The sequence below is a fragment of the Ursus arctos genome, unplaced genomic scaffold (genome assembly GCF_023065955.2).
Source record: "Ursus arctos isolate Adak ecotype North America unplaced genomic scaffold, UrsArc2.0 scaffold_6, whole genome shotgun sequence".
NCBI lineage: Eukaryota > Metazoa > Chordata > Mammalia > Carnivora > Ursidae > Ursus > Ursus arctos.
The window spans coordinates 52,214,971-52,240,874 of NW_026623078.1; the positions used below are offsets into that span (position 1 = coordinate 52,214,971).

The 25,904-nt window shown below is 39.2% G+C and overlaps 1 protein-coding gene across 3 annotated transcripts in view; it reads right to left on the bottom strand.

The window, feature by feature from the left end:
• YWHAZ (tyrosine 3-monooxygenase/tryptophan 5-monooxygenase activation protein zeta) overlaps positions 1 to 24,224 on the bottom strand; it is a 30,941-nt gene extending 6,717 nt beyond the window's left edge. The window contains exons 1-3 of one of the 3 annotated variants that reach the window (XM_048212714.2): positions 23,938 to 24,224; positions 23,064 to 23,246; positions 19,882 to 20,186 (exon numbers count right to left, since the gene is read on the bottom strand). In XM_048212714.2, coding sequence (XP_048068671.1) covers positions 19,882 to 20,175 — 294 coding nt within the window. In that variant the 5' untranslated portion in view covers positions 20,176 to 20,186; positions 23,064 to 23,246; positions 23,938 to 24,224. Of the gene's footprint in view, positions 1 to 19,881; positions 20,187 to 23,063; positions 23,250 to 23,573; positions 23,659 to 23,937 lie in introns of those variants that run through there. The other 2 variants (XM_026495628.4, XM_048212713.2) reach the window with 2 other exon arrangements.
• Between the last annotated feature and the right edge of the window lie 1,680 nt (positions 24,225 to 25,904).

The following is a 25,904-nucleotide window of genomic DNA, read 5'->3' on the forward strand; positions in this document are numbered from 1 at the left end:
ACGTAAGAGATGAAACTTTTGGGACTCTGGAGGATTAGGACTCAAGCAAAAACTAAGAACACAGAGAAGTTAAGGGCCAGAGATACTACCAGAGTCCATAACTGAGAAAGAACAAAGTTAATTTCATTCAGAAGAACACAATTCAAGCCAAACCTCAATAGGTAAAAAGTTGTTCAAAGTCAAAGTTTTACTGTTCCTAATTAAAGAAAGACAGTGATATGGGGTGCCTGGGTGGCACAGTCGGTTAAGCATCACACTCCTGGTGTTGGCTCAGGTAGTGATCTCAATTGTGAGATTGAGCCCTGTGCCAGGCTCCCCACTCAGTGGGGGGTCTGCTGGAGATTCTCTCCCTTTTTACCTAGGTAAAAAGTCAAACTACTATGTTTCCTATGGTTATTACCCAATATCTGAAACTATTGGCCTAAAATCAGATGAACACTTTGGTTAGGATAACAGAAACTTTATTACACCACACCCATACCTTCATATTCAAAGATCTCTCAGCTGCAAGTGTTTGTCCTTTGAACACCACGCTCTTTAGGACATAAGCACTCTTTGAACACTGACTATGGCAGCTCTTTTGGGATCTGCCTCAAAAACAGAAGATAGTTCCATTTAATATAATAAGTGGATTTTTCACTTAAGTGAATATGAATTTTTCACTTGAGAAACAAATGACCAGGCCTTTTCAAGTTTTGTATCTTAATACAAAATGCATTATTCATTCAACTATGGAAGATGGTATAGCATAGTGGCTTTGGAGTCAGTCTAGGTTTAAATGGTGGCATTCCATACTTCAAAGAGTAAATTCTACTTCTGACTGGCTAAGCTAAAGGTTAGACTATGAAATCTAAGTAAAGAAAAAGTATAATCTGATTAACCAGAATTCACAAAAAACTTCAAATCAAACAGCAAGAGAAAAATATACACATTTAAAGAAGGCTCCATACACAAGTCTTTGGCTCATTCACATATGTAAGATTATACTAAAATATCTTCAAATAAAAAAACTGACATTAACTAAGCCCAACCATGAAAGTTATTTTTCACCTATGCATTTGTTTCATATTTGACTGCTTCAATGTATTTTTCACATTCACTTAATTCTCCAAATACTTAAATGCCCCTGTGCTAAACACTGAGAATATAATGGTGGGCAGAACTTTCTCTAACTTTGTGGATAAGTGGTCCAGCAAGGAAGACAAATGAAACTGAGAATAACACTGCCTAGTCACGTCCTTCACTTTTCAATGACTTTAACCCATTCTATGTCAAGATGAAGGCCACAAACGTGTAATCAAGAGTGAATAACTTAAGATGTAAAACTTTAAAGTACATCAACTTGTACAAGTTACTTAGGCACGGTGTCAAGAAATGTTACAGCCCATCTTTAGTAACCTATCTTTTATGAGTACTAACTTCTGTATCCCTAGTAACATTGTTTTACACTAGAGTAACTCACAAGGAAAATTTTTTAAACATAACATCGAAAACAGTAACAAAAACTTTAAAGATATTAACCAAAAACTACAAGTAATAGGAAGGCAAGATCACAGTAGTCAAGCAGCTTACTGGCCCAACGACAGACTAAAAGGAACAAGAGTTAAGTACCAACAGTGGCAAACAAACGTTTCTAGTGAAATGCTGACTACATGTTGAGAAAGCAAGCTCATTAAACTGTACACTACAAATATGTGCAGTTCTTTATATGTCAGTTATACCTCAATAAAGCTGTTACAAGCAAGAAGCTGAGAACGGGATAAATGGCATACTTTTGTCTATCATATCTTCTGATGACATAACACTAAGAACCATTAAAACTTAAAACACAAGAAGACAGGCTGCTTATTAAAGATTACATAAAGGGGCTAACACTTGGTTCAATAGGCTAGGAAAAAAACAGAATTGTGGCAGACAATCTCCAAAGATAGCCTCCACTAATTCCCCTGCCATCCCTGTTACAAGTATGCCATTCCTCCTCCTGTCAAGATGTGGAATTTATTTCCTTTCTCCTGAGTCTGGGCTAACTTTGATGACTTGCTTTGACCAAGAGAATGTAGTGGAAGTGACTGAGGTCCATTTCTGAGCCTAACCCTTAAGAGGCCTGGCAGCCTACCCTTTTGCTCTTGAAACCCTAGACCAGCATATAAAAAGTCAAACTACCTTGCTGGAAAGAAAGGCCAAGCTAGCCCCGGGAATGGGATGTGTTAGGTAAAGCCATTTGGATATTTCAGCCCCAGCCAAATGCAGCAATGAGTGACTCCAGCCAATACCATGTGAAGAGCTACAGTTGAGGCAAACCACAGGATCACAAGAAAGAATAAATCACTGTTTTAAGTTACTATGTTTTGAGTGGTTATGCAGCAATAGACGAATAAGAAAAAAGTTTATAAAGCTATTTCAATAATAAAGATGACATTTCTAATACTTAAATTATTTAATTTGATCCTTTCATAACCCTACCCATGAGATAAACTAAATTACCCTACAGAAGACAATGGGCCCAGCTATGTTATGCAATGTGCTCAAAACCACAACTAACCTGTGAAGGTACAACTCCAACTAGGCAATCTGACTTGTACTACTAAAATTATGCTACATTTTTTTCTGCTCCAATAGGGTGCTATGCCTATTAAAAAGGATAATGTGATTCCAAGATATTAATACAATCAGGACAGGAAAATGATTCAGTTCTATAATGTATTAATGAGAACAAATCTATAGTACATTGCTTCTTTAAAAAAATGTATCAAGACAGCACTGACAAACTGGAGAATATCCAGGAAAGCAACAAGAATGGTAAAGAAACTAGAAACTTGTCATAAAGATTGAAAGAATTATGACAAGAATGGTTAAGTTTAGCAACAGGCAGATTTTTGCTTGGTAAGAGAGATTTGTATGAGTGGTCCAAACCTGGAATAAGCCACCTAGTCAAACAGCTCCATCTCCTCTTACAGAGATTTTAAGAAAAAATAAGGTGATCACTTGGGGTATTTTACAGAGAGATTCATAAATCAGATGTGGTTTCATTCAACTCTAATGTAAGATATGGAAGATACAGAGGTCATTCAATTAAGTTAGCTTCCCTAAAGAGGTGATTAAGGATGTTAATTTGTCAAACTGACCAAGAAGAAATAAAAGCTACATTTTCCAGATGTAGAAGCCACAAGAAAGAGGCAAATGTAGGGAGAAGGCCAAGATGAAAACAATAAGAACAGAAGGAAAAAAGGAAGCAGCGCTTATCAGAAAGCAGCAGTGACAAGGAAAAATTGGAGGTGAGCAGATTTAAAAGTCAAATGGAGGAAAGGACTACTAGCTATTTTCAAAACACACACAAACTTAAGAGAATATCCTACTAAATATACTATGCAACTGTCCAAATATCATTCAACTACTACGGTATAATGAAAGTGATGATTACTCTGGGACACTGTTACAAATCTGAATTTCAAAGGGGAAACATAGAATTATATAAGTGGTAGATGAGACATTACAACTTTCAACCATAAAACAAAGGGTAGGCTGACTACTGATGTACCTCCACTTACAAAATTCTTCATATAACATAGTACTTTAACTTTCTAATCCAAATGTAATTAAAATGGAAAAGGATATTTTAAGTCAAACACAAAATTAAAGAACATCTTACACTCAAGCACTGAGGCTACATAATCCATATGAATCTTGCTAAAATGTAATTTGATTTAAAAACTCACAGTATTGCCTCAGCAATTTAAAAATCTGCTTTTGACAACAACCACTGTCTTTTAAAGATACCATGGCCAACATTTTCAAAAATATCTATGATTAATTTGCGAAATTAGAGTTAATGCATATTCTGACTTTACACAATAGTCATCCTAATAAGGTAAAGTGCGATAGGAAGCAGCAAGATGCTACCAGAAGCCCATATCCAACATCTTTCTGTAAATGGTTCATAATGCAGTGCTAAATGATATGTTCTTGAGAGAAGACATTGAAACTTAATCTAATCAATGGATAAATTACGTGATCCTGAAATCTTAAGAGATAAAAGATTCTTCTCTGTTTACAGGTATAATTAACCTCTTAGGTTGTGAAAACACTTAAGATATATGTGGTCAAGTAATGACTCCCCCCGCCTCCACAAACTAGTCAATTTACCAGGGCAGAATATATTAGCAAGTTTCTAACATATGCTTTGATCAAAGGATGATCTACATACCACCAATGCTTTGACTTTGGAGTGTATTCAAATTAAGGAACCATGTAAAGTGACATGTCATCTAATTCGGACTGCCCTTCCTGAGGTAGATTCAATCTGCTTTCATTAGCAAGAACTTAAACATTCATTCCTGATTGTGGTCAGGTATTTCTAATGAAAGGTTTATAAGCTGAAAAATCTATCTCTATTTTACTGATACACCATTATCACTGGGCCTTTAGTATGATTATAGTCTGAAATAAAGAGGAAAACATCAAACCTTTAAGCAACAATTAGACTAGAAACCACCTAAAACACCAAAACTACTACCTGAATTGGTGGCAAGACCCTAATCTCTGGGTATCCAAGCACTTCCTGGAGCAACAGCTTGGTGTAATAAAGCACAAAATCTAAAATCAGACAGACTTTGAATGCCTCTCTCATCATTAACTTTGAGATATTGGGCAAATTAATCTCTCAGAGCCAATCTGTAAAACTAAATGAAAATCTACTTATATAAAATGATCAACATGAAAATTTACTCCAAAAGGCTGCTATGAGGTCTAAATGAGAGTATGAATAGAAAGGCACCAATCGCAGTTCCTGACAGAGCAGGCACTCTATTTAGATATAACATATGAGATCTTGACACTCAAAAATCTGCTTTAGTGCTCTTGTAATCTCATTTTTAACACTTTTGAGTTCAATAATCTAAATTTGTGTAACTATTAAGAGGGGCGAAATAATGTGCAAAAAGCTTTCATTTTAAAACAGGACTGTTGTATCAAAGGAAAAGTAACATTTTCCTTAATTATTCTTTTTACAGCAGACTTGTAAAGTGCGTAAGCTATGTAGACAGACTGCCTACTGCCTAAATTCAAATCCCAGTTCACTGCTTACTAGCTGCACCATCTTGACAAAGTTCTGAAATCTCCCTGGGCCTCAGGTTTCTCATCTGTAAAAGGGAGATATTATTAGTAGATATAATACACAAGGTTGTTGAGAGGATTAAATGCAATAATACATAGAAAGGCTTTAGAACAGAACAAGAAGGGATACCCTTTGGAGGAGAGAACAGTCTAATCTGAACCAACATTCTCTAACCAACTATTTTCTTTCAAGTACTGTCTAAACTAATCAAGTAAATAAGTTGTTACAGGAAATACGTGCACTATACATAATTAATGATACCTTAACCAGCCAACCCACCAACATCCCAGAAACCCACCTTAGTTCCAGACTCTCCTCCTCTTAAGTGATCTAATTTCCTTACATTTAAAAAATACTAACTTATTCCTCCCAACCGTAGTACTTACTATTTCTCTCTAAACATACACTTTCAGGGCGCCTGGATGGCTCAGTCGGTTAAGCATCTGCCTTCAGCTCAGGTCATGATCCCAGGGTCCTAGGATCGAGCCCCATGTCAGGCTCCCCGCTCCTCCCTCTTCCTCTGCCTACCGCTCCCCCCTCTTGTGCTCTCTCCAAATAAAAAAATAAAATCTTAAAGAAAAAAAAAAAAAAAACAGATACACGTTCTAGGAAAAAACCTAAGTAATAACAATAAATGTTCCATATTTAAGGTTTAAAGATTTTTGGTTTAAGGACTGGTTTATACTCATTAAAAAATTTGGAAAGCTGTCAAGATCATGGAAGTGGATACAAGTTTTCAAAAATTCTCATTTGTGCTTCAAAGCTTAACTTTTATCACTGGTCAAAAATACCATTTGTTTTCCTTAAAGTGATAAGCTCACTTCTTCATTTTCAAGATGTCTGCCAATGGGGGGAAAATAAGGGAGCAGCTAGTTCAGCTCATGATTCAAATAATCACACAAATTTTTCCTGGAAATAATTGCTATACTTCTTGTAAGGGCTATTAATGATTTTATAGCTTCAAGGACAGTAAGTAAAGCCAGTATCCACCCCCCAAAAAAACTAGATGGGTAGTGGTGAGGAATATATAAATTACTAATGCAGTATGGTGCCACTATCTTTATTAGTATTGGGACTAGCAGTTTTTGCATCAGTGCTCATGTCCACACAGTGAAGAGTCAATGGTGACAGTATTATCATGAAAGTAATTGTGACCTCATGGACCCCCTCTAAAAGGAGTCCACACATCACACTTAAGAACTACTGATTTAAAGTAACCTGTGCTAAATACCATCCACCTTTCAATATCCAGCTCTAATTCTACGTTCTCCCTAAAGCTAATTCTCAAAAAACTATTCAATTTAGGCCTATGTTTTCTATACCTCTAGTGTTCTGTGAAGAGCTTTTAAAAAAAAAAAGATTTTATTTTAAAGATAGAGCAAGCAAGCAAATGAGCAAGTGAGCACAAGCAGGGACTGGAGCAGAGGCAGAGGGACAAGCAGACTCCGTGCTGAGCAGAGCCCAACACAGGGCTCAATCCCACAACCCTAAGATCATGACCTGAGCTGAAATCGAGAGTTCGATGCTTAACCAATTGAGCCACCCAGATACTCCAAGAGCTTTAAATTAAAGAAGAAAAGAAGGAAAGATCCTAATTTGTCAATAATGGACTAGTTAAATAAATTATATTACACCCATATATAACACTACAAAACATTTTAAAAAATGAGGTGTGTGTGGATATGGGATGAGGCATAAGACATACACCAAGCAAGGTGCACGTGTACACACATGTGCCTGTGTGTGCACAACTTACAGAATACTTGGGGGGGTGTTGGTTTTGTTTCTCAAAGATCTACTTTTAAGTAATCTCTACACCCAACGTGGGGCTCAAACTTACAACCCCGAAATTAAGAGTCCCATACTCTACGGAGTCATCCAGGTGCCCCCATGATACTTTGTATACAATCGTAACTCATGTGTCTTCTTCAAGGATAGAGCTGTTTGCATAGGAACCATAAATTCCCAGGATAAAAATAAGACTAAACTAATACAGATTACCTCTGAACAGGGAGGACAAAATCAGAAACTTTTTATTTTTTTTTACTTCATATCCTATGCTCTCCAACATCTACATTATTATCCAGAGTAATTAAATTTAAAACAAAAAAATTTTAACTTTTCAATACATGTCTATTTTTTTTCTAAGATCTTATTTATTTATTTAAGAGAGACAGAAATAGTGACAGCACAAGCAGGAAAGAGAGGGAGGAAACAGGCTCCCCACTGAGCAGGGAGCCTGATGCCGGACTCCATCCCAGGACCCTGGGATCATGACTTGAGCTGAAGGCAGCCACTTAACCAACTAAGCCACCCAGGCGTCCCATACATATCTATTCTTAACCTACTACAGGTTAGGCTCTTTAAAAACATAAGTTTTATACGTATTAGGTACTTAAATATTAAATCCCTAGGCTGAATTACACATGCACAATTCAAACAGCTTCATTTTAATAGAACAGAAGAAACCTAGAATAATCTTGAGTAAATCTTAGCTCAGACACCTGAAGACTATGAAGAGTTCATCATCTGACCAAACTTCTAGTTAAAACATAGTAAAAATTCTTAAGGTTCGTATTGTATATTAGATAATGATTATTCTGCAAAAAAAGAGAAAAAAAAATACTCTGGTTCTCTAAAGACCTAAGAAATTGCTCAAAAATGACAAGTGTCTGGGTGTTATAAACACATGTACAGGTGACCCTTGAATAACATAGGATTGAACTGCATGGGTCCACCTATAAGTGGATTTTTTTTACAGTAAGGTACTATAAATGTATTTTCTCTTCCTTATGATTCTCTTAGTAACATTTTCTCTAGTTTAAGAATACAGTGTACAACACATATAACATACTAACTATGTGTTAACAGACTATTTATGTTACTGGTAAGGCTTCCAGTCAACGGTAGGCTGTTAAATTTTGGGGGAGTCAATAGTTACACAATTTTCAACCGCATGAGGGGTTGGTCTGCACCCCAACCCCCACGTTGTTCAAGGGTCAACTATATTCAGAAACAGCAGCCAAGGGGCAGGCTAGGTACGTATATATCCTAATATGCTTGCAGGACCCCTGGATAAGCTCCAGGGTTCTATGTAATGACCCTGACGGAGGTTAAGGGAGACAAAAATCCAGAGATAAAGTCTTCCTGCATTTCACTCCAACATTAATTTCAAAACCTCCCTTCCAATTTTATCCCAGGAAAACTTCTCTAATGCACTTCCTATCCCACCACTATTTCTTAGATTTTCTTTAAATTCAAGGTCACTTTTTTTCCCTTTTCTTTCTTAAATGAGAATCAGAATTTACAGCCGAAGGGTTCCTTAGACTAAACTCCAAAAAATTAACACCCACTATAAAGTAGTTATACATTTATTTCAGCCCTAAAGAACAGTGACTATGCACTTAAATTAAATCCCTGGCCTATGTGCTGTGATTTGGGCTTGCCAATCAGAATACATGAAGCCAGCTAGCTAATGAACTATGTATTTCGAAGCAAAATTACAAGTTATAGAACTGGGATATCTTCCTCTTTTCAAAGAGTAATCCATCAGAAAAGGACATAATCCATTTAGAAAGTACCCTGGCAAAAATACATTCAGTTCATAACCTTTAACAAAACAATCATGCTATGGGGCATCTATCTTAAAAAAAACTCAACTGATAATATTTTTGTATCACAGGGTGATTCCACAAGTCCTCAGTGGTTTAAACTAATGTCCTATATCTAGATATATTGGTTAAGTAACAGGACAATATCATGTGTCTCCCAGAGGGCACAATATCACTTCCAGGAAATGGAATTCTTCCCATAACACACAATCTGAATTATAAGAACTCACCAGAAAAATCCATATTGAGGGACAGTCAACAAAATAATAGGTCAGTACTCTGAATTAGGAGGTTGTAAGTGGTACTATCTGTGAATAAATTCTATAGGTTATATAATTTATTTTATCAGTTATTTTACAAAATGCTAATTTTGATAATTATACTGTGGTTATATAGGACATGTTAATATTTAGGGAATCGGGTAAAGGATATACAGGAAATATTTCATACTATTTTTCCATTTTTTCCCCTAAGTTTGAAATTATTTCAAAATGAAAAGTTAAAAAGGTAACTGGTTAGAAGGAATTTAACTACCTATGTAAAAAAGGTTATTTTCCCTTTTGATTATTTACTATTATATAAAAATAAGTTTTAAAGAAAAATCCTTTTTAATATTGACTATTTCTAGAACACGACAATACCAGTGAGTTTGCTCTTCACCCTCATACCCTTCTTGTGCTCAATTGTTTTTCAAACTTCCTTATTGGATTAGTAAATTTTTATTTAGGATAAAAATAGCACAAAAACAAGTGCCGATACATTTGTAAACAAAAATATGAGGGGTAGAAAGGAGGCTCCCACTTTTTCTTAGACAGTTTTCCACTAATGGCGCTAAATTTAATTTCCGGTAAGATAAATATACATAAAATGTCATTAGCAAATAGTAAATAGCCCCAGAATATCAAAACAAAAGAACCTATAATGAGACATTTATGGACTGCAATTTGAAAATATGGCTACAGTATGTCTCCTTTGACTTGACCTCACCAAATATGTGAATGGGAAAGATCAAGCTCTCATAACCCATTCCTGATTTAGATTGTGCTACCATGGCCCTCTTCCATGAAAACAAATGAAGAGAGGTTAGGATGCAGATATTCTACTTTCATACAGTTCATCCATAAAAAATGCCAGTGTTAAAAGAGAAAAGGGGGAAGGAAATTGAGGCACAAAGCCTTTCAAATGAGATTCTCATTATTTTCATTTAAGTACAGAATCCTAAAACATAGTCTAAAACTGAAGCCATTGTTTTTAATGAAATTAAAGTGGTAATTTTATCCAGTTATTCTGACAATCCTCAATCCCTCCTAAAAACTCATACATTTATAGCACAGTAAACATCATGTCTCAATCTACAACTAAGGTGATGCAGTAAGAGACAAAATATTATGTTTCTGGTATGACCTAATAATGTAAGTCACTGAGCCTCTGAGCTTCAGTTTCCTATCTGTAAAAATAAAAAAACCTAGGATGGATGCTGTTTCAAGCCTAAAATTCAATGATTCTATAGTTCAACTCCCAATTTATTTTATTATTTTATTACAAAACTCATAACATCCCGAAGACATTTTTAATAACACCCTCAATAGGAAATTTAATTCCCATTTTACAGCACATTGTATGAGTTTAAATTTATAGTCTTGCGCAACTCCCTTGTGCAGAGAATTTTCTCAGAACTTTCACTTTATTCGGCAGAGCCACTGAGTCTTTTATCATTCCTAGATCTAAAATTCTAAAACAAAAGCAGGCTTTTTGTTGCAATAGGGGCCCATCGACTCAGAAATTAGTCTCTTGCTCCCCCTTGTGGCTGGAATGGCCTCTTTCAACTGCAACTTCATTTAGTTGCTTCCAACCAACCAATTAGGAAAATGCTCTACCAGAAATGCTAATGAATCAGGCCATGTCAAGAATTAATTTGCAGACATTTTGACATAAACTCACTTTTCTATGCAATGTTGACCTACAAGACTAAAATTTTAAGTGTCCTATGAATAAGGTCATCTAATATGAAAAGACAGAGCCGCTTAACTTCAAGGATGGGATCACAGAGTAGCTGCTCCTTGAATTTTTCCCAAAATCAATCAAAAGGTATCTGCAGAAAACTCAAAGCTGATAAAAAGCCTGGTGTTCTAAAACATTTTGTATGCATGTCTTTAAAAAATCAACTGGGTGAAAGGACTCACAGTAAGTGGGACGAAAAATTGCTAAACTAAATCAGGTTCAGAGAATTGTCTGCCTTTGGATCCTTAATACTGGGCAAAATAATCCCAGGATAATCAATGTTTTACCTCATATTCAAAATGTAGCTCCTAATGATAAAATGGTAAATGGCAGAAAGTACCAAAAAGAACTTACAGAGGAACCAAGTGATAACTGTTCAAACTGTTCTAACATGCTTGGGGGCTTTCCTCCTTCTTCCCTGATGCAGAACCCTTTTTATAGTTGGCATCAATCTTGACCCAGGCTGACCACCAACCAAGGCTCCATTTCTCAAAATTTCCACAACACTTTTTGTTTAAAACACCTCATTTTTTATAGTTTTTTAAACTTGCACACGCATGCTGTATATTATTATAAACTCCCCAGTGGGACTAGATTTTATCAGTTGCTTTATAAAAAAAGGTGAAGACCAGCTCTTTCATAATTAGCCAACATGAAGTCCTTCTGTTATATTATTTGTGTATGTGCCCACTTCCCTAAATTGTCAAGATTACTTAAGAGCAGGGGCTCTTATTATTTATTATATTTACTTTTCGATAGTACAGGGAACTTACAAAATAAATATTAAATATAAGGAATTTAAGCAGTTAATTAAAATTCTTACACTTAACCTCAAAATAAGTCAAGCCACACGGAAGCGATAGCAGAGATACAAAAAAAGGTAAGCAGTATATTTGCTATTTAATATCACCATGGGTGTGTGTTAACTCAGTAATTCTCAAAACATCCTTGAGGTAGATACTATCATCATTCCCATTTTGAAGATGTGGAAATAGAGTCACAGAGATGGAATAACTTGCCCGAAGTTATAATATGAATAAAAATTTCAAACCCCGGAAGTTTGCATAGCCTGTGCTAGATTCTATCATCCCCTTAAAGTAAGGTAGTATACACTTGAGTTTCCTTTATTTTTAAAAAATTACACAAGATTATTCTTCAAGTCTTATCCCTGTGATCTAATTAAGTCTGACGAAAAGCCCCTCTATCAGATGAAAACTACCAAAAGGGAGAGTGGAGGGAAAAGTCATTACTCATAACAAAGAACACAATCACTTTAGGATGTCCTATTTCCGAACATCTACCAAACACAGTAGTAAAGTACTCAAATTACTGAACTGAGAATTTGTTCTAGGTACACTACAGCCAGCCCATATATAATACTGCCCTCGACTGTCAATTTCACAGAATCGCACTTTAAAGGTAGGATTTTACCAAATGTCCCTGGGTTAAATGTGATCCAAGTATGTCTATGCCCTCCTAAACTCTGGACAATGGTGTTTACTATACGTTTTAAGAAGCAAAAAATTATGAGTGGACAGTTCATGAGTCCTGGACCAACAAGTAGATTTTTCTCAGAAAAGCATTTGTACTTAACCAATTAAGATGAGACACACTCCACTCAGACTGGGTTCCTTGGTAATACTAATTTAAAACAAAAACAAACAAAAAACCCTCTTAGATCCCAAAATTTGTTTTCAAGATGGGAATTAACCTCCACTAAAAAATGTTTTTAACTACTCATTAAACAATCCAAGTAAATGAAATCCCAATACAAGAAAAATTGGGCACTCCTTGCAAATTAAATGCAATAGGGTCTTTCCCTACATTAAAAAAAAAAAATGAACAAGCATACAGGTCAACCCACTGAATAAAGTCTTATTTTGGTCTATTTAACTCTGTATTAACAGCTGACAGACTGTCTTTACACTCTTACCTTGCCATCCTACCTGTGGCTAACACTACTGTAAGTGGTATTTTTATTTGGGGGAGAAGGGAAGAATGCTCACAACAAATTCTATCAAAAGAAAGTCACAAGTTTATATGCTGAAATCTTTTAGTCATCTATTCGAGTAGAAACAAGTGGGCACGTCCACATCACAGGATCATACTGATACCAAATCAGCTATATATCCATGCTTTGTTGCCTCAAGAGCCACACTGTAGCAATAAACAAATAAGCCAAGAGAAAACAAGAGTGAACTCTGCCAAGATTTAAGACTTATTCTATAGAGCACCTGGGTGGCTCAGTTGGTTAAGTGTCAGTGTGCGGCTCACGTCATGATCCCAGGGTCCTGGGAGTAAGCCCCTCATCAGGCTCCCTGCTCAGTGGGGAGACTGCTCCTCCCTCTCCCTCTGTCTGCAGCTCCCCCTGCTTGTGCTCTGTCAAATAAATAAATAAAATCTTAAAAAAAAAAAAAAAAAGACTATTCTATACCACATTACTACTTATGTCACATATCTTACCAGAAAATGCAAAACTAAATCAATGACAAATGACAACTGGTACTACATTTTTACAGATACATGTTTTTCATTCAGAAAGAACAAAAGAAGAATGACCTGTTACACAGAAATGTGCCTAATACCATGGAAACTGTGGAGATATGGTGGCTAAACACTCCAGTCCTCCCAGGCCAAATTAAAATCTGTGCTACCTAAAAAATACTGATCAAATTAAATACCACAAACATCAATGGTCCATCCTGTTTTCAAGGAGAATGAAGGAATGGAGCCAATCCTCTGAGGTTGAAAAAAAAAAAATGAAGATAGAAGTAAATTCTAAATCAGAGTAATGAAGCAGAAACCCTCAGGAGCCATAGAGATGGGAATCAGCAATGGCTTGTATCAGGGACAGTGGTAAGACCAAACTAGAGCCAAAGGCTCTATGTACGGGATTTTGGCAAAGATCGAACAGAAGGACAGAAGGTAATCAGTGCTTTACAGAAATAGTAAGAACTGTATTCAGCACAGAACTGCCAAAATTAAGCCGACAGAAAGGACAGGTAACTTCAAAAGAAAGATGAAATCTGGCTTTTGGCATATTGAAACTTACAGCAATTCTAAATCCCCTAAAGAGCACTGTTTATTCTCAATGTAAAACCATCAAACTAAAAGAAACTACAAGACCCAGGATGAAATCACAATGGGCATCTTAGAGATTGGGGGGGGGGTGAAAAAATTCTAACACTTATTATAATTTCAATGCATAAGTTTTTTTTTAATGTGGCTGACATCAGAAGACCTCTAATTTTAACTTTTTTAAAAGAGAATTTCTCATATCCATACACATTATTCACTATGAATGTGCCAAAGATCATCTACTTTGGGATAAAAAATGTGCAGTCAAATTAATACCAAAAGCCCGATAACATTTAACTCGGTATTATGAAGGCAAAACCACTGCATATACTGGGTTCCTTTTATATGCTAGAACCACTTACCAGATATGAAAAGATACTATATCCATAGGGGAAAAAACCCTGTCTTTCATAGGTTAAAGTTCCAAGCATAAAAACAAGATTAATGTATAAACAATGATTAACTATATATCCATTATATGGGCACTGAGAATGTATTGATATTAGTAAAAGAAAATGAGTCCAAAGAACCAGATCAAATCTTCAAAAAATTTGTAAAATTCTAAAAGCTGATTCTCCTTATAAAAACAACTATTTCTGCATGTCTACCAATCCACCTTCTAAGAGGCAAAATTTGGTGTCACTTTCCAGGGCCCAACCTTTTCCCATGGTCTTTGAAATCCCCCACTCCTTAGTTTATAACCTCATACTAGGTATGTATTGGTATGTGTAATAGCAGGTATAATCTAACCAGTAGTACCCATCTCTCCTTGTCTCATCTCTTGCAAAATTATTGAAAAAGCCTTTTAAAGGAAGCAATGTTCCCCCCACCTAATGTTCTAATAGAACGGTCTAGAATGCAACAACTCTTCTACAAAACCTTAATGTGCTGGATTAAACAAATTTCACTTAATTGATAATCTGAATTACACTATACTCTTCACTCCCAGGTAAACAAACCTGACATGCCCATGACTTAGGCTAAAAGCTTGAGGACAGATTTTTCGGCTACTCTCTGGAATCCCCCTCAGCTTCTATCAGCAATTACTGATATTTGTTAAGATATCCAATTAACAGTCCGATATTTGTTTCCAAAACCATGCCACTATACTAGCTATAATTACTTAAAATGTTATTTAAATATTGGGAAATACAAGTGTGAAAAGATATGTTACTATGGTAACGAAATGGAGTGCTTTAGAAGAACTAAGGATTTGGGGGGAGGGGAGGAAACAACTAGTTTTTAAAAGGAGTTACATGTAGAAAAATAGCTTGGGTTGGACAACTAAAAGACAAGAAAAAATTACACATTTCTAGAAGGATTCTGAACCTACTGCTTACTAAACATTTAAGTTCTCACTCTATTATGCAGACTCAAACTGTATTTTATAAAGGATACATTGATGGGGTAGTTAGCAAATTATTTGAAAAGGCTTGGCCTCACGTTAAAAATGGACAAATGAACATATACATCTACATTTTAATTTAAAACAAATGTTTCAAACAAGTATGATCATATAAACTACTTTTCAATTAACCGATTAGGATGCTTCTACTGTACCACTATTGAGGTGTTACCATTAGGATTTCTTTACTATAAAGCTGAGTGTTCTTAAAAGAAAAAATGAAAAGCAAAATTACTCTTGATGAGCTATTATAACTTAAAGGCAGTTTATTTTCCACCCTTCTAATTCAAAATGCCTCTGTGGGGGCCGCACATGATGTCTTTCTTTTTCTTGGGTAGATTAAGAGTTGAATCATTATTTTATAAGTGTGCCTGTACTTCCTATTCTTGAAATTTTAACTTGGGTTTTTCACTCTAATCCCAATTTCGAATCCTTTAAACTCTTCCTTAGTTTTCTTTTGACATATTCTTCATCATCATCATCATCATCATCATCATCATCATCTTCACAGCTCATCACTAAAACTAAACATCTCCACATCATCTCTATCTTTTACTAGAACAGGCAGAAAGGCATTCTTAGTGAAGTACTGCTATACTAAAAAAGGATAGGTAGCCTGTTGCTCTTAATCGGGTTGTTGGTTATTCTTCCCCTTCCCACCAGCCAGCCTATTTTCATTCCTTTATTTCATTTCCACATCATACACCTCAGACTTTCCAACTGTATAAAACACCTCACCAGGTGCAATACTTACTGCTTTCATAACTCTTCAAAAAAAAATGAATTTTATTATCAAAAAGACTTTGTCCAATGTACTCCCCCCTGGAAGGGACTGTAGCTATCTACTATGCAACAAAAGGTCTTTTTATTTTCAAACATGCCAAAAGCCTTTTGACAAAAACATGTAAATATATTAGGTAGTAAAGATGAGTATAACACTGTAGAATTCTTTAGAGATGCCCTTATTCCAATAAATAAGCTGCCTAGTGATTGTCAGCTTACAATTCCATTTGGTGGTTTTTAAAGCCCAAGGCACATATTAATATATTCAGACCAGCAAAGCCCCCAAAGCTACCTGGTTTCCTACCTTGTTCCTGCTTAACGGTAGTTCTGTAGGCTACAGATAAAAACCAGTGCCCAGCAACACCACCTTATAACTGCCTTGGGCAAATAAAAATGTAGAGAAGCATAATAAAATAGAACTCAAGTTAATTGAATAACTATTACACAACTACTGTTGCCAACTGTTACAAATGCTAGATTGAGGATTTTACTACTTCACCTCTTATAAACTGTTTTTTTGCCTTGTACCAGTGGCTTTCAAATTTTTTAATGAAACTGGAAAATTTACTGGTCAGTATGGACCCTCTGCCCCACAAAAATAGAGTTTTTAAGGCTTCTTGGATCTTTTAAATCCCATTCCTGGACTCGAGAGTTAAGAGATTCCTGGTTTTCATTCTCCGTAACAATCCTATGGGGTAGACATTACTGTCATTTAACTGAACTCCGTTTTCTCAGAGGAAGTGAATCATTTCCTTAGACCTTTCAACTATCAGATGGTAAAAAGTTGGTCTGACTCAAAACGTGGTATTCTTTTTACACCACTACATTCTTCTTTGAGCTGGAATTGTATTTTCTAGTATGTATTTTGTCATTTCACGTTCAAGACAAAACTATTCAGTTTTTGACTTCTCTTGTGGATTTATGCAGAGGAGTTGGTAGAGATCACTAGTGTTGAGTCCCTGCCCCACTACCAAGAGAGCTTTTCGTTTAAGATGTGGCAGGAAAGGCAGATTTCATTAGTTCACATACTGCAAACTTCAAATTAACAACACAAGGAAGAACTCCAAGTTCTCTTGCAAAAAGAGAAAGAAGTCCATGTTGTAAAGACCATGCCTGTGATCATTCTCCACAGTAATGCTCTCTAACTCTTGCACAAAGTAACAAGACTACCCTTTCACTGCTTAGTAAATGATATTAATTAAACAAACACTTGATGAATGCTCATTACCAGAAAGGCAGTCACCATTTAATAAAAGACTAAAGAGCTCTTCAGAAAAACTTAGCTCCTTTTTATGGGAAGAGGTCTTGGCCAGTATGATACAGATGCTCAATAGCACAATGAAGCCTGGTTCATCACTGATGCAACAGATCAGTAACATTAATTCCAGAAAGGGACTACGGGCTCATTTTTCTTAAACGGGGGGGTGGGGGGGTGGGAATCAAAGTTCAGAAAAAAACTAGAATAAAAATAATGATTTTATTTTTTACCATGTAAGACCTTAAAATAGAATTAAGGCAAACATTCACTAATCACCAAATACATCAAAAAGTCCTTTCTCTAGGAGAAATGTCAGTTCTGCTATGTTTTATTCTTCCATTTTACTCAAAGGGGGAAAAGGAATTTTATGCAAGATGTTTCCAGAACCAACATGACCTGTTTGAAAAAAGATGACAGGCCTACTTGAAAACGAACCACACTATCTGTAAATACCAAATTTTCCTAAGATGAAACAGAAAAGGCCTTGGAAAATTAGCAGTGCTACTGACCTAGTTCTATTATCCTCTTTTCCAAAAGTCTTTTTGTTCATTTATTCAGCAAATACTTGAGTAGATACTATATGTTAGTAAGCATGAACTATACAAAGATCACTATCAGAACAGAGCTAAAAGATATGCTTTTAGATCACTAAAAGACCAAGGCTGGAAGCAAAAATTTATTTAGCTTTTGTATGGTTAAGGAATTAAACTTTCATTTATCTATACTCTCAAGGTGGAAATTTCATTTAGACTTGGTGAGAGACCAGTACTCTTCCGAAGGAGAACATGGGTAGTCACCAATATCAAATCCCCTTAATAATCATATCAACAAAGAAGCTATTTAGAGATTAATCTAGTTATTACCATCCACTGATCCTATGCAGTGTGTGTGTGTGTGTGTGTGTGTGTGTATATATGTGTGTGTGTGTATGTATATATATATTTTTTAAAGGAAACCAAAGGAAAGCAAAGTTAAAACTCTTATAGTCTTTTCCTAGAAAAATCCTCGCAATGACAGGAACTTTTATACTTGGTGTAGGGAAAACATGCAAATACCTACCTGGAATAGCAAAGAAACTTGATAGTAAAGAGTAAATGTTACTACATCCCCTTTTATTCCTAAGATTGGCTTTTGTCTTAAATTATAACTTACAACAAACTCTTTGAAACCAAAACGAAAATTATCTGACAAGGTGTAATAATTGGAGAAAAACACGAGAGTGAACAAAATTCAGTAATATGTACAGAGGTATTAGTCTGTAAAGAGAGCAAGGGAGAAAAAACCCAACACATTTTATTATTATAGAAAGACATTTTTGAATTTTAAATATTATTACCTTAGCAAATCACAAGATAAACATTCGTTATTTAGCCTTAATAAAAACATGGTTCCCACCTTAAAAATAAATGACACCTATTAATGTAGATAAAAAAACCCCACCCAAGACAGACACTACATGAGATGACCTTGTGAGCCCATGTTACGATAAAAAATATTCTTTAAAATACAGCCTAAAGAAAGTATCATTTGAGAATAATTTAGGACTTAAAGCTATCCCATTAGTAATTAAAAACTTGTGTAAAGGTTTCTTAATACCAACACAACTTTAACAAAAGCCCTAAACCTAAAACCACATCAGAAATAATCCTATATTGCTCATGAGAGTAGCCCTTCCATGAACAAGTTTCATGTAAGTGTGCACCTGCATTTCTATTCTGAATCCCAGAATCAGTAACCTGTCCAGAGAAATTGGGATACTCTCTCTATACAAGAGCCCTGCCATACTGAGACCCAATGGGTAGTAACTTGAAGTCCAACAGGTAATCATTTAGTAAAATCACTCCTGGTTCATTAAAAAGTAAAAGTATTAATGTATACATGTTATATGCTAAATGACTGGGTCTCCTACCAATTTATCCTAAGATTCAAACTTTTCTGAATAAGAAAGCTATCATTTATAAGAAGTTTGATTAAAATTAGCTAAAATGCAATGTTCAATTCTTTTAAGCTTTTTAGAGAAGCAGTGCTTCAACACAGCAGGTACTAAATTCTTAAAATGCTTGGTAGAACCTAGAAAAATCAAGTTTGAGTTAGTCATTATCTTTTATTGTGGTTGTGAGTGTTCAAAGTTGACTTCTAACACTTAAATGCAGGAAGAGGCAAAAAGCAACTCTGAAGCCACAGTTTTCTGCATAGCTGATTCATTACACTATAATGGCTAAACCAGGGAGGGATATTATGTCTACAATGAGTCTATTACATCTCTCTTACATAAAAGATATGTAAAATTCCTGTATCCACAGATGTACAGTTAAGAAAATGAGCTCTATAACTACTACAAATACCTAACCACAACTGAAATAATAGTTTATTTTTTCAGTTAGTACAAAATACACTACCAGTCTTTTTTAGTCTACCTGAACTGATAATCAGTACTGCATTTATTTTATACTAATTTAACTACAACTGTTTTAATACCTTTTAGTAATGACACCCTGAAGACGTTAAAATTTAGAACATTCAATTTTTTAAAGGAAAAGAAAAACCAAAGAAAGAAAAAGTTGAAAGTTAACGCTTGATATTCATTATAAGAGCCCTATATTATAATGAAGCTAGACTGAATGATTCTCACCAGTACATCATTGCAGATATCTCTTAGCTCGGTCTCAATTTTCTCTCTGTATTCTCGAGCCATCTGCTGTTTTTTCTCAGCACCTTCCGTCTTTTGCTCAATACTTGAGACGACCCTCCAAGATGACCTACGGGCTCCTACAACATTTTTATAAGCAACTGAGAGAAGATTCCTCTCCTCATTGGATAATTCAGCTCCTTGCTCAGTTACAGACTTCATGCAGGCTGCCATGTCATCATATCGCTCAGCCTGCTCGGCCAGTTTGGCCTTCTGCACCAGCTCATTTTTATCCATGACTGGATGTTCTGCAGGGAAAAAAAGTAGTATTTAGATTTTTCCATCAAAATAAACAGACTTAAAATTATACCTTTTGTAAATAAGTTATATTAACACCTCAAATCTAAATGCCTTTGGAAGAGTCTTCACATGAGAAATTTAATGCAGCCTCACAAAAGGATGACCAGAATAGGAAAAAAAAGGAGAGGGCATACTGAGCACACAAGGGACAAATTTAAAGCCATTAACGTAAAGCAAATGAGAAGCAAAACTAAAATTGCATTACACCATCTTTGTTCAGAAGATCCTAATTTCACATAAAGCCAAAGCACATTAGGTAAAGAGGCTACCTTAAAATCCAACCCTTACTTTACTTGGCCAAAATCTCAATTCCAATTAAGCAGTTTTGTTTTGTTTTTTTTTTAGTGAAAGCACTGTTGACAAACAACATTACAACCTCTAACATACTTCCAGAATCTTGATTCAGGTCAGTGTAATATAATTACTGTCTTTTTACTTTAATGCCACCTACTATTCTTGTCAGAAGTGTTTTAAGTTTAAATTTTATTTGTATTACCCCCACTCCAAACCCACTAATCTCGGCAACACTTGCCAGCTGATCACAGCATGACAATTTTCTGGGAGAATAGGCCAAATTGCTTGATTTAAGGTGTTCTGAATATAAAACAAGCACCCACAATCGCTAACAGACCCTAAAGACTCATTACCTGTACCTTGTTATACCCATACATGCTTAAAAAACACATCCATGAGCCCTACAACTTACCATCATACATGAGCACTAAAATGTGTATATTAAGTGCTTCTAGTGTGATGAGTCTATGTCATTGCTCCAGTTTAAATACAGATTACATTGTTTCCAGTAGTCAAAATTTAATCACTCAAGCTGCCTTTACCATAACTTCTCACCTAATTTTCTCTCATTTTAAAGCTCCCTAGACCTTTTAATTTACTGTTATACTTTTCCTCAAAGGTATCCTTTTGAAAGGTGCTAAAACAGCACAGAAAGATACTAAGCCATACACTGATCCCACAGAATAAGTGATTTTAAAGATAAGTATACAGCCTGAAGTGCACTATTAAAAGGTGAACAGAAGAGCCACTGTCACTTTAAGAATTGACTCCCCAGTATCACAGCCTTTACCTTCCCAGGGAAATCCCACAATACTGTTTTAAAAGCCGAATGGAACAGGGTAAAGAAGTAATCAGCTAGCTTATTTGTGAGGCATAACGTGTCAATGCAAAACTATTTAAAATTTATGACCTCATGGCCCCCCATACACACTCCTGAATTCCTCATTTTTCCCTCAGGAACTCAAAACGCTCTCAGGTTAATGCTGCTTCTAAGGAAAAATTACCAAAAACCAGTACAAAGGTTTCTCTCCCCAACCCCTCGGGTACAAGGGGAAGTAAGTGCATTAGGCTTCTCACAGAGTAACTAGTACTCCAAGGCCTCGCCTCTCTATTGCGGAGAGGACTCGCCGCACCCATTTAACCCTTAACCGACGTAAGACGTCGACCGAGGTGAAACGAAAACGGACAGACCTTGACTTTAAAGTGCAAATCCCTGCATGCGCGCTACCCGCAACCACCCCTCTTTGGCTCCGCCCAAGTCCCCGATTCTCCCTCTTTGTCATGGCGGATCTGTGTCAAGGAGCCCAACCTACCGCTGAGTGTTAATTCCCCCCACCAGAGCAAGAGGGAGGAGCAGCGCGCCCCCGCCCGAGCCGGGGGAAGGGGGGGCGCCCGCCCCGGGGGCAGAGACGCCAGCGCCGCCCGCAGAAGCGGAACCACGACCCGCCGGGCGGCGGACACACCCCACTCTCCCACCCGCGTCTCCTCCGCCACCGGACACCGCTGGTGCTCATTTGGTCTATAAGGACCCGACAGCTGCAGCAGGTGGGGGAGGGGGCAAGAGCCACACCCAGGCGAGCTGGGCCACCGCCGGCTGTTACGCTCAGCCTCACCCGTCCCCAAGAGGGGGACATCGTCTAAAAAGCCAGCACGGGGACCCTCCCGTTCAAGCCCACCGAGCAGGAGAGCCAGACGCCGGCCCACCACCTTCCCCCGTTCTCCTCTCTATCCCACCTAGGCTCGGAGCCCCCCACTCACCCTGAGGGGGGGGGAACCACCCAGCCCCATCCCCCATCCCACCGAGGAACCCAGGAAATTCGGCCCCAGGTCCCAGGCCTGCCCCACCCCGGAGCCGACTCTCCCTCGTGCCAGAAACGAGGCCTCGCCCTAGAGTACCTGGCGGGCGCCTCCGGGCCGGCCTCGGCTCGCGGCCCGATCCCCTGCTGCCGCGCCGCCGCCCGGGTGGGGGAGGGCTGGGTGCCGTAGCCGCAGCGCGGGGCGCGGAGGCTGCGCCGAGGAGCGGGCGGGAGAGGCAGGGGGAGGGGAGGGCGGCGAGGGGAGGGGGCGGCCTCACCTGCGCCACTGCAATGCCCGCAGCCGCCCAGTCATTATCTCGGGCGGGAGCAGGGCGGCGACGAGGAAGGGGCGCGGGGGGCGCGGGTGGAAACGGATCGCGCGCAGCGGAGCCTCGGTCACCCCCGGGAGCCGGCGACCGGGCGGGTCCCCGGGGATCTCGCGTGTGGGCGCCCTTTCCAGCCCGGGGACTGGGACCGGGAATGGGCGCTTATCCGGGCCAAGGCGTCGATCCGGAAGCAAGTAGCCCGAGGCAGCCGCGAGCCGCCCGCCCGAACCCAGCGGAAAAGAAGCCGCCGCCCGTCTCCGCCTGAGGAGACTCCGCCTCAGCCCAGCGCCGCTACCGCCGGGCGAGCGGAGCTGAGGCGCTGTGGAGCGAGGACGGAACCCCACGCTTTCGGAAGGCTGATCTGGGAAAGGAAGGAGTGGGACTAGGCAGCGGCGGCCGGGTCCCTTACCTGTGTCCGGAGTGGGTGGCGGCGGACGGACGGGGCTCAGCAGTCTCTGGGCGGCAGCGGCGAGGCTGAGACTCTGTCCGTGGATCTCGCTGCTCACAGGCTACAGCGGCTCCGCAGACACGGGGTTTCCTCCAATCACCAGCCCCGACAGCAGGGGCACCACACGCACGATGACGTCAAACGCTGCTATGGCAACCGTTGATTGGTGCCCACAGCTCTGGGGGCCCAGTGCAACCGCCGCTCCCTAGCGCGCGCGTCCTGCCCGCCCGCGCTAGAGGGCGAGCGGAGGAGCGTACCACTTCTCCCGTTATCAACACTCCTCCCCACCCAGCTCAGCTTCCAACTTCTCTGCTCTAGGGAGAGTGAGCCTGGGCAGGAAGCTCCTTCTTTTTTTTTTTCTTTCCTCCTTCCCACCACTGCCTTCCTACCTCGCTTCTCCTCGAATCCCCCGCAACCTCCACAGGCTCACTCTTGCTCTAAACCAGCAAGGAAATTCCTCCCCACCCCCACCTTAGCTTTCCGTGCGGCCCTTCTGCGCCTGCGCCAGTCACTCCCTCTAGAAGGGTCTCCGGTTCAGCAACATCCGGGACCTTTCACATCCCCCCACCCCCTCCCCGCGCCCTGGCTCGCCCCGCCCTCCGTGCTTCGCGGTGGTAACTGCCTTCTGGGCCGTCCCGGGGCTGCGTTACGCGAGTGGCTCCGCCGCTCTGGCATTGTGATCAGGATTTGGGGGTGGCGGGGGAGGGCGCGGTCAGACGGTCGGGGAGGGGCGGTGTGGCGCGCTACCCCCCCCCCCACCCGCCGCACCCCGTCGCCAGGCGGGGCCAACCTGAGCGCGCGGCCCCTCCCTTCCTCCCTTCCGCCGCGGCTTTACCTGCTGGCTCGCGGAAATCGGCCTTAGACCTTTTAAGGCTCGGAATAGAGAGTGAGGAGTCCGGCCCCGGAGCATGGGCTGAGTGACGGGAAAGTTTTCCAATCGGGGGCTCGGGATCTGTGCGCAGTGACAGCTGCGAGGGGACAATGGGGGCGCGAAGTGGGGATGAGGTGGGTCGGGTGGGGCGGAGCTGGTGGGAGGTGAGGCCTGGAAGGAGAGGCCGCCGCTTTGAGAAATCCTACAGCTCCCGCGGGGAAACGGCAGCCTTCGTAGATGGAGGGTTCGGGTGATCGTGGAGGCCTTAGCGAGAGGCAAAGAGCAGAGGCTGGACCGTACCGACTCGTTTCTCGTAGATGAGATTTTTCTATCCAAATAAAGCGTCCACTGGAAGATTTCACGTTGCAGTGATTTAAAACATAACATTACCTGTTTTCTCCAGAAGCAAGGTTTGAGGGACAAGGGAATTCCCAGGGTCCCCGTTGGTCCAGCTGGCAGGACTTGGAGCCAGGAAGAGGGGGAAAGAGAAGAGCGGAAATTGCAGGTGCCATACAAACGGGCCAACCTAAAACGGTAGAGCCTCCACCCAGTCAACTTAAGGAAGTTCAAAGAGATACATGCACAGTATAAAATGCCTCTGCCTCTTCTACCTTTAAATGTTAGAGCTAAGAAAAGATTAGTGCTTGGATAACCTGCAAAACCAGTTGCAAAAGTCATCTAGAGTTTATAGTTAGCAGTGAGAACTCAGAACCCCTCAGCAAACTCCATTTTGCCCTTAGTGATTTTTCCAACATACCCTTTTTAAAAATCATTTTCCCCCCATCTTGATAAGTGTACTCCTTAATGCCCACTCCCTACCCCCCACCTCCCCTATGGTAACCATCAGTTTATTCTCTGTAGTCAAGAGTATGTTTCTTGGTTTGTCTCTTTTCCCCCAACATACCTTTATTGAGCACCTACTAGGGGGCATGCCTTAAGGCACAGCTGACAAAGGAGCCTCACAAAAGAGTTCAGCCTCAAGTTGTGCAGAGGATTGAATTTATCAGTAGCAGACTACATAAAATCCATCCTCACTCTCCCAGCACCTTGTCTGTTCTGTATGTTGAATACGGTGTTTCTGCCACAGATCTTTCTACAAATTACGTTTTGCCTGAGGGTCCAACTGGCGTTTAGATAGTTAAAGTATAAACCAGGAAGAGAGTTTTCCAGTGACCAGTTCAGTTTCAGGGTGTTTCATTTTTTCCCAACTTCCCACATCAGAACAGATTCGTACTAGACTTAATGGATTTGGTGAACGAATTGATCGGGGTTTTATTTCTGAGATATTAAAGTCACCACTTTTTGATTCCTAAGTAAAGTCTTTTAGAGTGACTCATTTAAAATAATTAATATTTCAGCCCCACCCACCCCCCCCCTTTTTAAAGTTGTCTTTGATTTTGTGCTAAGCATGGCACCAGAAATTTGACAGAAGATACTAAGTTGGGGTACCTGGCTGGCTCAGTGGGAAGAGCGTGCAACTCTTGACCCCGAGGTCATGAGTTCAAGCCACACATGGGGTGTAGCGATTACTTAAATAAATAAAACTTAAAAAAAAAAGATATTAAGTTAAATCTTACTTAAAATGGAAATTGATGTTTCTCTAATCTCAACTATGTGTCTAGATAGAATATATACCTTTTTTGTTTTAGGCGAAGCTTAGGGATTTCTCTGCATCAATAAATTGTGGATTTACTTTAGGAAACAGCTAAATTAGGTGTTTACCTCATGTTTTAAATAGCAAGGCATGTGTGTATGAAATAATCTGAATTATTAGGTTTACATATTTAAATCAAGGAATTTGAGCTCATGGAATAAAGGTGTAATGCAGTCGCAGGGAAGCAGGAATAGAGAAAGTCATGAAAGCCCCAAGTGATTAAGTACTTTGAGGAATAGGAATATATATGGCAAGGATAATGGCAAAACCAAAAATA